At 42.0% G+C, this 12,810-nt stretch overlaps 1 protein-coding gene across 1 annotated transcript in view; it reads left to right on the top strand.

Moving 5' to 3' along the window:
* Positions 1-2,323: 2,323 nt before the first annotated feature.
* The window catches only part of GRK1 (G protein-coupled receptor kinase 1), a 54,534-nt gene continuing 44,047 nt past the window's right edge, over positions 2,324-12,810 (top strand). The window contains exons 1-3 of the mRNA XM_033949443.1: positions 2,324-3,025; positions 4,438-4,565; positions 11,991-12,148. Of these exons, the coding sequence (XP_033805334.1) occupies positions 2,324-3,025; positions 4,438-4,565; positions 11,991-12,148 (988 nt within the window). The remainder of the gene's footprint in view (positions 3,026-4,437; positions 4,566-11,990; positions 12,149-12,810) is intronic.

Here is a 12,810-nt window from a genome sequence, read left to right as displayed (position 1 = left end):
GGCTCTAGCTTTAACCACTGCACCACCCTCTCCCCTATTACTATCCTATTCTATAACACATGTATCTAATTTTTATAGTGTACAACTTTAAAAGGGATTGGATTGGACTTATTGCATTTGATATACCGCTTGAACATAGGGGTATGGCCATGGGAAGCATGGATGGGGCAGGGACATTCCCAGAATTTAGGCACAGTGTTATAGAATACCTACACTTGCCCACCTAACTACCACTAGTTGGGCACAAGCATTTACTCTAGGCAGTCGAATGGTAATTAAATACTAGCTTAGTGCAGATCAGTAGTGTAGCCAGCCCTGCACTTTAGGGGAGCTCAGGAGTGGACGGGGGGGGGGGGGGTGTCAAAGTATTCCTTTTTCCTTCACACAGGTACGCTAATGGTACCTTTGCTGACAGGGATGCTGAGACCCACCAGTGAAATTACTACAATGTCGCTGCTCCCCGCTGCTTCCTTTCTGCTCTGAACATGCCAGGACTTCTCACGCATGCTTTGAGCATGCACGAGAAGTCCCAGCATGCAAGGAAACAATGGGGAGTGGTAGCACTGTAGTTATTTGGCTGAAAGGGCTTGGTATCCCCCGCCAGCAAGGTAAAAGGGGATGCTGGAATTCTTGAGGGGGCTTGAGCCCAAATTGGGGGGCCCAGGCCCACAAGACCCCCCTCCCCCCCTGGTGGCTACACTACTGGCACAGATCACTCCAGCACATAACATTGGGTAATCTATACAGAATTATCCCCTAAATGCTTAATCCTCTCTCCCAGAGCCAAAAAGCCAGTTTTGATACTTTCAGGGACATACCTAGCAATATGGATGAGTAGCATCAGACAATAGTTGGTAACCTTGATAAGCCTTTGTAGTCTTTCCTAAGGTCTCAGACCTTGGCACCTGCCAGGCAGCACACTTCCCAGGGCATCATATTTGGTGAGAAGATGGATTTACTAAGTCTCTTCAGAAGGAGGTTGCTAGACCTTTGTTTTTCTAAGCACAATGGTTTAGTCACTGGTAATGCGTCTTGGAATCCTATGAGTTTTGGTTTCTCCTTATCCTAAGATGGTCTCTCTTTGTACATTTCTAGGATTGTATGCTGGCTCTTCAGCTCAAGTAAGTTTTAGTGACTTTGGTAACCTCTGTCCAGCTGTCACATCACAGTCCTGTTGCCGCTTCCCTTCTGTTGGAGATTTTAAGCTTCTCTGAAACATCTCATCTATGCAGTTCTCACTGCATAGATGAGATGCTTCATACCCTCTTCACTTCTCCCAATTGCTCTGCCTGTTTTCTGAAGAAATTGACCTACACACTCCCTCACAGTGGATCAGGATCTGTCTGGATAGAGGCAGAAGTAATTACAGTGAATCCACTGCCCTTATTTGACATCTTAACCCCTAGCGAGAGTACTGCAAGATTGCAACTAGGGGTCAAAGCCCCCATTTTGGACCTGTCACTATCATAAGCTGGAGTGACTGAGGATTACTTCTGCTTCCACTAGCCTACCAGGGACCCTGGTAAGAGCCAGAGCTGGGACTGGGGAATGGGGCATCTTCAAGCAATAAAAATTAACTCAGTAGCTTTAAAAACAAGTAAAAGATATATAACTAAAGTATTCCTTTTTTTAAAAAATATCAGGCAGAGCACATGAGGGTAACGTCAGGTGGGGGTCACTGAAGGTCACTGTACATAACAAAAACCTTGTATGCCATTTTCACGCATCTGTTTTCTATGGTACACTTAGGATTTGTAGAGGTGCACAATTCAGTATGCATCGGTATAATCTTTATAATGCATGAATATGTCACTGCATAAAGCAAAAAGAAATTGTGTGTGCATGATTTTTCAGCCCTGTGGCATATTGTCTTTCTAAGTGACAGGGAGAGAGAGGAGACTTATCTGTTTAAGGGGATAAAGAGTTTACAGAGGTGATGACTCAGATGTATTATTTTCTTCACCTGTCGTTTAACAAGCTCTTCCAATAAGACTTTCCTTAACCTGTACGTCAAAACCTGGATTAGCAGTTTTATGCTTGCATAGACTCTGAAGAATTCTTGCCCTTTTGCCATTAGCATTTTGAATTATTAAAGCACATTCTTTTCTTTTTGCAAAGTTTTTCTTCTACTATCCTTGCAGAATGCTTCTCCTCTGCAGAAAGCCAGTTCAAATATCTTATTTTATAATATGAACCAGCTAAGGGATTTCACTAAGCCTGGATAGCAGGTCTTTTGGGAGATGGGATTCCTTACATGTCTTCTTCCTTCCAGTTTGGTCTTTCTTGTGATTTATGCCTAATTTAGGAATCTAAATCGCCAAGGATGGATTTTGGCGCACTGGAAACAGTAGTGGCCAATTCGGCCTACATCACAGCACGAGGTAGTTTTGATGGGGGCTTTAACCCTCAGAGTACCAGGAACAAAAAGTATCGGTCTCGGCTCAAATTACCACCTATTGCCGATTGCGAGCATCTTAAAGATGAGATTGACTTGGAGTTTGACAACCTTTGTATCAAACAGCCAATTGGGGTACGCTTGTTCCAGGAGTTTCTGGGAAGTGCTGATCAGTATAAACCGGCGCTACTCCTCTGGAAGGATATTGAGGAGTATGAAATCGCAGAAGATGAAGACTGCTTGCAAAAAGCCCAGAGAATCTCAAACAAATATCTGGAATCTCAGGCAAAACTGTTTTGCCACTTTCTGGATGAGAAAGCTATTATGAGAGTTAAAGAAGACTGCCATAAGCCTGCAGGTGACCTATTCGGGCAGATTCGGAAGTGTACCATGGATTACTTGAGAGAAAGCCCTTTCAAGCAATATAAGGAGAGTGTTTACTTCTCCAGGTTCCTGCAGTGGAAATGGTTAGAAGCCCAGCCTATAGGGGAAGATTGGTTTCTGGACTTCAGGATCCTAGGAAAAGGGGGATTTGGGGAAGTGTCTGCTACTCAGATGAGGGCCACAGGTAAAATGTATGCCTGTAAGAAATTGAACAAGAAAAGACTGAAAAAAAGAAAAGGATATAATGTAAGTATGTTGGAATTATAGAAAATTATCAGTAAAACTGTATGCCTTATAAAGAGTAAATGGACTAGGTTTCAACCATATGTCAATGCCTTGTATTGAATGGTTTGTAGAAGTCAGAAATGCTGATTTTAAGTTTGCCCAGCTAGAATATACCTTGATAACTCATTTGCATGGCTGTTTAAGTGCTTTTTAAAATGAATGTTTCCTATTAAGGAGTCCATTTACTAAACTGTGGTATAAAGTGGCCTTAATGCAATCTTATGCAGGTGATTCTTGTGCATTAAGGTCTTTTTTACCACTGGGGTAAAATGGCTAATTTTTATATTTTCTGTATTAATGGCAATGCATTAATTTCCCAGTTAGCACACAGCCATTAATGTGTGAGCCCCTATCGTCACCTATTTTTGGGCAGTAAAGCCCAGATTCTATTAATGATGCCTAAAACTAAAGGGAAAGGCAAAGAGCATGCATGGCAAGGAGAGGAGTGGGCGGGGGGGGGGGGGGGGAGAGGAGACAGAGAGGAGGAGGGGTCCCATGCCTTTAGGAAGACCGTGCCTGGGGCGGACTGCACCCACTTTACTTCACCACTGCACTTGGCTAACCGTTCATCTACTCACTAAAGCAATCCTATGCACTTCTCTAACCCCATCAAGACTGCTGGCCACACCACAGCAGCTTCCAATTAATAAGAGGGTTGAATTCAAAATTGATCATTTGATTAACAAAAATATTTTATGGTTTAAATTTTGAAGGCCTAAATACACTTTTGTCTTAACTAGTAATTGGTTTACATAAGAACATAAGCATCTCTATACTGGGAGAGACTGAAGATCCATCAAGCCCAGTATCCTGTTTCCAACAATGGCCAATCCAGATCACAAATACCTGACAACATCCCAAAAGAGAGAAAATGGATTTTATGCTGCTTATCCCAGGAATAAGCAGTGGATTTTTCCAAATCCATCTTGATAATGGCATATGGATGTTTCTTGTAGGAACTTTTCCAAATCTTTTTTAAACTCTGCCATGCTAACTGCATTTACCATATTACATGTTGAGTGAAAAATATTTTCTTTGATTTGTTTTAAATGTACTACCCCATCAATTACTTAATCTCTACCAACCTACTAATCCATCCTCCATCTACTGATTTCTCTCTCTGTCTCTCTTTCTCTTTCTACTTCTTCCTACCCCCTAAAATCATGTGTCAAATCCTATATGATTTTATTGTACTCTGTAATTTATTTATTTTTTTTAACCTCTGGATCTAACTTTTGTTTGAGGAAAGTGCTATAATATATCATATAAATAACATAGCATCAACATATGATATATCTGATTACCAGAGTTCATCAATTTATATGTAAAGAGAATAAATGCATTGGATTCTCATATGCAAGCTTGCTTTGTAGGGTGCTATGGTAGAGAAGAGGATTCTTGCAAAAGTTCATAGTAGGTTTATTGTCTCGTTGGCCTATGCATATCAAAGCAAGACTGACATCTGCTTGGTAATGACCATCATGAACGGAGGAGACCTGAGGTAAAATTTATGTAGCATTTAATTAAATTCTGTTTTGCTGACTTCACTTATCACAGCTACAGGTCTTTGATAAAAGCATAAATTGATTGAAAGACTCCCTACTGGAAATTAGCAGTAATTAATCACCTGATGTCACCTTAAACTTGTACAGAAGTAGTTTTCAATGTGCTCTCTATAAACTATCTAAAGAGAGGCAAAGTCCTATGGCCTTTGTATCAGTCTCCAAAGAGAATGCGCCTATATTTTCATGTTGAAATTTGCCACGGGGACAAAGATCAATGAAATCTGTGCCTACCCATTGTGTGTGGACTTTTTCCACCCAAAAAATAATAATTGGGTTGATGTTCAGCCAGCGTTTCTTTAAATTCTGATTGTTGCCAGCTAAATTAGATCTGGATATTCAGTGCTGGACTCTATCACCAGTACTGTCTATCTGAGTCTTTGGGAGTGCCTGGAAGTTATAGGGGTAGGTCTGGTATTCAATGCCATGCCTGTGTAGCTAACTGGGCAAGGTTAGGAATATGATTTCTGTGGTCTCTATATCCCCAGTTGGCTGTACAGCCACTAGCACTGAATATTGCCAGTGCCCAGCTAACTCCCAGCTCAGCCCCACAGATCACCCTGGTGCTAATCAGATAGTGGAAGATGAAGAAGCAAACATGTTGGAAGTCAGTTAAAACCCTTTATTGCCGAGGTCACATAAAAGGTGCCAGACACAGCCGTGTTTTGCCCAGCAGGGCTGCTTCAGGGGCAGTATAATTGCTAACAACACATAAAAACCACTGTAGCCCTGGGTGAATTTTAGGCACTAGAGGTAAGGAGTAGTGCATATATTCCCCATGACTGCAAGTAAATGGTGTAGAAGTTTTGAATTTGCAGTTTAAAATGATCAGTGCTGTCTTTTACTAAACTAAAGTAAAACTTAGCTTTGTATACCGGGTCTTCAACCAAAATGGAGCTCGACTCGGTTAACAGAAACTAAAAGAGATACAAAGAAAAAAGAAAATAACAGTCCAAAAATATGAATGTGACTGATTTCCGAAGTGTTTAGAAAATAAAAAAGTTTTTAAAGATTTGTGAAAAAGTTGAAAAGGACCAGGACCCCTTAAGATAAGAGGAAGTTCGTTCCATAGTTGAGATAATTTAAAGACCAAGGATTGACTGAAAGTCTTGATACCTTTTACTGTGCTCTACAGTTGGAGTGTGAACTTCTGACGTGTGTGTGTTAAGCTGCCTGCACCTGGGTAGATGCAGACAGTTACTCATCTTTGGAACTGCCTATGGTTTCCAGCAGTTTCCAGAAGTCACAGGGTAATGTGAAAAGTCAAGCCAGTTCTTGTAACTTCGTGGAGAGTGGTCTCAGAAATGTGACATCACTCCAGAGGAATCTTAAGCCCTGGCTCTGGGCAGAAAGTTTATCTTTTGGGCTATCTTCACCATTAGATCAAGGTCCATCCAAAATGGAGGATCTTTTCAAGGAGATCTATTAATTGAAACAACTGATGAAAATAGAGACTGTAAATTGGTTATAAGTTCTACAACTAAGCTATTTCTGAGAGTTGTCTTATTTACCTGTTGAGAAGAATAAAGTTGGAAGTTCGGTTCATCATTTGTTGGTGTGGTCTGGTGTTATTTGGAGGAGCAAGAGGTGCTTGTGATGGCCTACCAGCCTAGCACTGGTCCTGGCTCAAGGCCCTACTACTACTACTACTACTACTATTAATTATTTCTAGAGTGTTACCACACATACACAGCATTGTACAGAGTCATAAAGGAGACAGTCCCTGCTCGAAAGAGCTTACTAAACAGACAAGACACACAAATAGGATGCCAGGGTGGGGCATACAGTTAGGGGGGATGGTTAATCTGCTGGCTAGGGTGCTGACCAGTGGGCAGTGAGGAGTAGGATTACGAATTGAAGGCTATATAAAAAAAGTGGGGTTTCAGGCTACTTTTAAAGAAAGTACTGGAAGGGGTGTGATACTTTTCAATTACAGTGGTACCTTGGTTTATGAGCATAATTCTCAGAGAGAGCGTGAACTTGAAGACCTTGAGCACGCACAGATGCTCAAGGCCCAGTAAACAAGAAGACGCAGATCTTCGGGCACCAGCATGTCCTGTGCATTGGTGCCGGTGCCGGTGCCAGATGGGGGTAAGCAGTGTGTTCGGGTAGGTGCTGGGGGATGCCAGATCACGGCGGGGGAAGGGGGGAGTGCGATGCAAGTGGGGGGAATGTCGGATCATGAGGGGGAGGGTGCTGGATCACGGGGGGGGGAGGGGGCGCCACTTGCAAATCGAGGCATGCTCGGTTACCGAGGCACCGATTTTGAAAATGTTTTGCTCGTCTTGCAAAACACTCGCAAACCGGTGCACTCGTAAACCGAGGTACCATTGTATATGAAATGAAACAAAAAGCGTCATGAAAAGTATGGAATAACTTGTAAGAGTCATGGCTCCACATCATTTTCTTCTTGGTTGGACTGAGAACCTTTCAGTGGCCCCTTGTATGACCTGCAGTTATGCACCAATGCCAGATTCTATAAAGGACACCCAAAATTGGGGACAGATCCCAGACTGGTACACAAAATAATTAGTTAATATGCACCAATGATTTAATTATTGGAATTAACAACACTTAATTGGCACTAATTGTGATCTGTGTGCCCAAGAGTTTAAATTAGGCATCACTTCCTTTAAGATTCTGACAGGCAACAACCCCAGCTAACTAACAGAGTTGGCCATCCTATTCCAGGGTGCCTCTAACAGATATTCTATCAGAAATTTTTTTCTACTTAAAATTCCCAGCATGCAATAATATAAAGTCTACCAGGCAAATTACCTTATCAGTCCAACATCAATTAGCAAAATGCTGGAACCAACTACCACTACACTCCGATCTTGTGACCACTATCTTGGATTCAGAAAACATTTAAAAGAATTTCTATACCAAGACAGGGAGCCAGACCTGAAGTAACTGAAAAGCATGTTTCTGGACTATCTAATGCAGGGGCATCCAACCTCGGCCCTCGCCAGATTGAGTTTCCAGGATTTCCCAAATGAATATGCATGATATCAATTTGCATACAATGGAAGCAGAGCATGCAAATAGATCTCATGCAGATTCATTGGGGAAAACCTGACTGGATTGCAGCCCTTGAGGACTAGTGTTGGACAGCAGTGATCTAGTGCAACTCTTGGATCATAACGATGAGCCAAAGATGACCTACTTGAACTTGTAACTATGACCTAATTGTATTAGCAACTATACTGATCTACCTATACTACATTAATTTAAAAAGCTTATAGCCACCTATAACTAAGCGGGTTCCAACATACATACATAATCATAAAACTAGCAACTCTATTGAATGTCCAAGTCAAACTGTCCATTGTAACTTCCTGGGTAACTGACCCAACCTCTTGTTATGTAATCTGACCTTGAACTGAAAAGATAATGGCAGAATAGAAAACATAATATAACATCTGTTGTGTACTATTTTGTAACAATGGGGACCTAAATTGGATTGTATACAATTCAAAAGAAGGTGTGGCCTTAGGAGAACCATGGGTGAGTCAAGGGCGTTCACTAAACATGTGAAGAATTTTACAAAATAGCAGGGATCTGTGCCCATCTTATATGCCAGGATTTACACCAGGTTTCAGCTGGTGTAAGTCCTCATGCCCAAAGCTGAGTGCAGAATTTGATGCTCAACACTATTCTATAAAGAGCACTCAACCTGGAGAATAACACCAAGTGCTGCTTTTTATCAGTGCCTAATTTTTGGCACAATTTATAGGATTTCCACACAGCACTTAGGCCCTGATTTTATAGGGAAATCAAATAGCACTTAATATACCTTTGCTTGCAGATAACCCATTATTCGCACCTAGGATGCATGTAAGTGGCATGTCCATCTGGTTGCCAATTTATAAAAGTACCTCCTATATGTACAATGCCCCTGGCTATTTTTTTTTTAAGTCATTATTTGTTTATGGAGCATAATATAAAATGTATATGGTGACTGCTGCTTGAATATTGACCTTAAACTGCACATTAGTCTGTACAAAATGATGTTATCATCTGCAATGCACCTTGGGAGTAAGAGTCTATTGCAAAGTCTTTTTAAAATGACTTTTTATTATGCTGTGTATATGGAAGAAGACTTTTGTGGAACTCTAGTACTTATGGCAGTGGTCTCTATTGCAAGGCCTGTGAGACAATGGTGGCTAATGGAGACCTTCTGGGCAGTTCACGCACCTATCTGGAGTCCCCTCCCTCCCAGTGAGATCTGGTACTTGCTAACCGTTCTCACTGCTCTAACTCTTCAGATCACCGGCAACATGAGTGAACTAAACATGCTGCCTTTGGCAACCTGGAAGCTTTTCCTCTGCTACTGCTTTCTGTTAGCACATAGGCAGGAAGCAGTAGCAGAGAGAAAGCTTCCAGGTTGCTGAAGGTAGCATGTTTACTTCACTCACACTGCTGGCAGCCCAAAGAGTTATAGTAGTACTGCTGGGTAGAACGGTGAACAAACACTGGACCCCCTCGTAGGGGGAGGGGGAAGAATAGCATGGGGAGGGTAAGAAAGATGCTGGATCCACAGGGATTGAGAGAAAAGGGAAGGAAAGATGTCAGACCTCCAGGGGAAGAAAGGGAACGGAAGGGGCAGATAGAGATGCCAGACCAGAGGAGGAGGGGGGAAAGGATGGAGATAGATGTCAGACCACTGGATAGGGAAGGGGGGGAAGAAGAGAGAGAAGTCAGATCAGGGAAAGGAAGGAGGAGGGAGGGATTCCAGACTAAGACTAAGTGAGGGGAAGGGAAAGGCAGAGATGCCCAACCAGAAAGGGAGGAGGATGGAAAGAAAGGAGGAGAGAAAGATGCCAAACTGTGGGAAGGAGAAAATAAAGATCCCAGAGGGGGAAAGGGGGAAAGGGGGAAAGGGGGAAAGGGGGAAGACAGATGTCAGACCATAGGAGAGGGGAAGAACTAGCACACAGGGATGGAGGGGAAGGCAAGAGGGAGGGAGGACATGGTGAACAGGGAGGGGTGGGAAAGGAAAGAGAGAAGGAAGAAATGCCACAAACTTTATGATATTTAAACCATTTTTTTGGTCTGAGAACCTTTCTACCATTGGTGGAGTTTTTTCTTCTCATGCCTTTTTCGGGTTATGGGCCAATGAAAATATTGTAACTCTGGAGGGTGAGAATCCTCCCTCCTTATGAGTTTAGATCCTTTTTGGATTTTGAGGCCCGTTTGTTAAATTTATTGATAGTTCAGCATAGTCATTATAGACAAATTATAGGTGGACACAATTCATTACGGGATTAAGGTATGATATCTTGTTATTCCCTAAGTGGTTGCTGTTCCCCTCCTTCCTCCCTAAAAGTGAAACCAGAAGGGGATATCAGGATCTATCAGTTATTATGGGTGTTCTTAAAACCCAAAACAGGTCTGAAGAGTAGTGGTTATTGCAATGAACAAAGGGACCACGGTTAAATCCCACTTTATCATTTTTTTAAAATTATGAACCCTCCAGAAATAGAAGAATATCTATTGTATCTAAATATATGACACCTGTAAGCCTGAAAACCACTGAAGTGGTGTACATTCAGGTACATTAGGAATTTTACTATTCCTGGAGGGCTCGTAATTACAAAACCAGAGTTAAAGTGAGATTTGAACTTGTAAAATGGGATGTTCTGACTTGAATGTATCATTGCTATCTAAATATACAATCATTTTCCTTTCAAGCATTGCATCAGAGAATTATTAAAATAACTGAAAGATCTAAAAATCAAAGGTACTAATGTTATTTTTATGCTCTATAATTTGTAGGAATTTCCTTTATATGAACATATGGTATAGATTTTGGGGGTTCAAATTGTTACTCCAGCCTCAGCACCCCAAGGTTTTGGGTCCAAATCCCATGCTGCTCCTTGTGACCCTGGGCAAGCCACTTAATAGATTGTGAGCCCACCAGGAAAGATAGGGAAAAATGCTTGAGTACCTGATTGTAAACCATTTAGGCTATAAGTGATATAAAAATACTTAAATAAATATTAATTGGCTTTATAATGCTTGACTTTATTGTAGTTCATCCCCTTACCCTTTCGTTTTTCTTGTTTGTCAGTCCTTGGTTTTTTGTACATTCTTTTAAATTTTGTTTTTAACATTTTATATTGTACATCGCTTAGTAAAAATGATAAGCGATTAATCAAATACATATTAAACTTGAAACTTGAATAACAATTTGCTGCAGTGCCTTTTTTCAAGCCGTGCTAGGGTTCTTTTTTATTGCTGGCCCTGTGGTAGGAGCTGTAAGGTTCGTGGAATTTCTATGAGCGCTGGAGCTTTTACCTCAAAGACCGGCAATAAAAAACCTTAACACAGATTTTATGCATTTTAGAATATTTGATTCCAATTTAGAAATGTTCAGACACGTTTTCATCCATTCAAAGCTTATAGTGTTACATTTAAAAGGCATTTCCCACACAGGAAAGCTAGGGACCTCCCTCCACTTCAAAATCACTGAGCTTAGGAACAACCTTACCTCCCCTCTTCGGAACTTGAGCTCTCTCCAAGTTTTCCGCAAACATCTGAAAACCTGGCTTTTCTCAAAAAATGTAAGTCTCCCTTCAACTTAGGAATCAAGGAAACTCTTATATCTTGGCATCCCAAATCCTCTAAATTTTCTTCACACTTCTACCTCTAACCCTCTGTTGTAGTTTCTTCCTATTTCTCCTACTGTAAACTGCGTCAAGCTCTACGAACATGGAGATGATGCGGTATACAAACCTAAGGATTAGATTAGATTAGATTTATGCTCTGTAATTTGTAGGAATTTCCTTGATATACGTAAAAAGATTACATGAGCAAATGGTACAGATTTTTTGGGTCAAATTGTTACTCCAACTTCTCATATTGATTGGCTTTATAATGCTGAATAATAATTTGTTGCAGTGCCTGATTTAGGGGTCCTTTTATTAAGGTGCGCTAACCGATTTAACGTGCACTAAAGATTAGTGCGGGCTAAATGCTAAGACATCCATTATATTCCTATGGGCATCTTACCATTTAGTGCGTACTAATCTTTAGCGTGCGCTAAATTGGTTAGTGCACCTTAATAAAAGAATCCCTTACCCCTTCTTCGAAACCGCGCTAGTGGCTTCTAGTGCGGGGAGCCGCGCCGAATGGCCTGAGCTGCTCCCAACGCTCATAGGAACTCAATGAGCGTCGGGAGCAGCGCGGGCCATTCAGAGCGGCTCCCCGCGCTGGAAACCGCTAGCGCAGTTTCGTAGAAGAGGGGGTTAGTGTTTATGCATTTTAGAATATTTGATTCTAATTTAGAAATGTTCAGACACATTTTCACTCATTCACGTCTCTTGCTTACATGATTCTTCGTTGGCCTTTGCTCTGCTCAGGTTTCATATTTATAATGTTGATGAAGACAACCCAGGTTTTGAGGAAGCAAAAGCTGCTTTTTACAGTGCTCAAATTATCTGTGGTTTGGAACACCTGCATCAGAACAGGATCATTTACAGAGACCTCAAACCAGAGAACGTGCTGTTAGACAATGACGGTATGTTGTTCCGTTTCTTTACTTTAAGGAATTGATCTGTGCTTATAAAGGATGGTGTCAGGTCAAAAGTGCGCCGGGACAAAGGCGCGCGCAGACAATTGAGCGCAGCGCGGAGGTGCGCGCCGCACAAAATTACTGTTTTTACGGCTCCAAAGGGGGGGGCGTGGGGGGGAACCCCCCCACTTTACTTAATAGAGATCGCGCCGCATTGTGGGGGTGTTGTGGGGGGTGTGGGGGGTTGTAACCCCCCACATTTTACTGAAAACTTCACTTTTTCCCTGTTTTTAGGGAAAAAGTTAAGTTTACAGTAAAATGTGGAGGGTTACAACCCCCCAAACCCCCCACAACGCCGGCGCGATCTCTATTAAGTAAACTGGGGGGGCTCCCCAACAAAACCCCCCGTCGGAGCCCCTAAAAACTGTAATTTTCTTCGGCACGCGCCTCCGTCTTGCGCTCAGTTGTCGGCGCGCGCCTTTGTCTTTCGCCGACTTGTCTATGAACCATAAAGAATGGCCTTTAGACTAAATTAAGGCATGGTACGGTGAAGATACGTGAAGCTTTTCAAAGGACCAATGCTCACAGACAACCTACTAAGCTGCCTGACCCATAAATGACCCCAGCAGCTTCTCCTGTGGGGGTGATGCTTTCAAGTGCGTTGGTCC

This window comes from Geotrypetes seraphini, chromosome 6 (genome assembly GCF_902459505.1).
Source record: "Geotrypetes seraphini chromosome 6, aGeoSer1.1, whole genome shotgun sequence".
Classification (NCBI taxonomy): Eukaryota; Metazoa; Chordata; class Amphibia; order Gymnophiona; family Dermophiidae; genus Geotrypetes; species Geotrypetes seraphini.
Note: the sequence above shows the minus strand (reverse complement) of the source record. Positions and strands in the feature narration are given on the sequence as shown.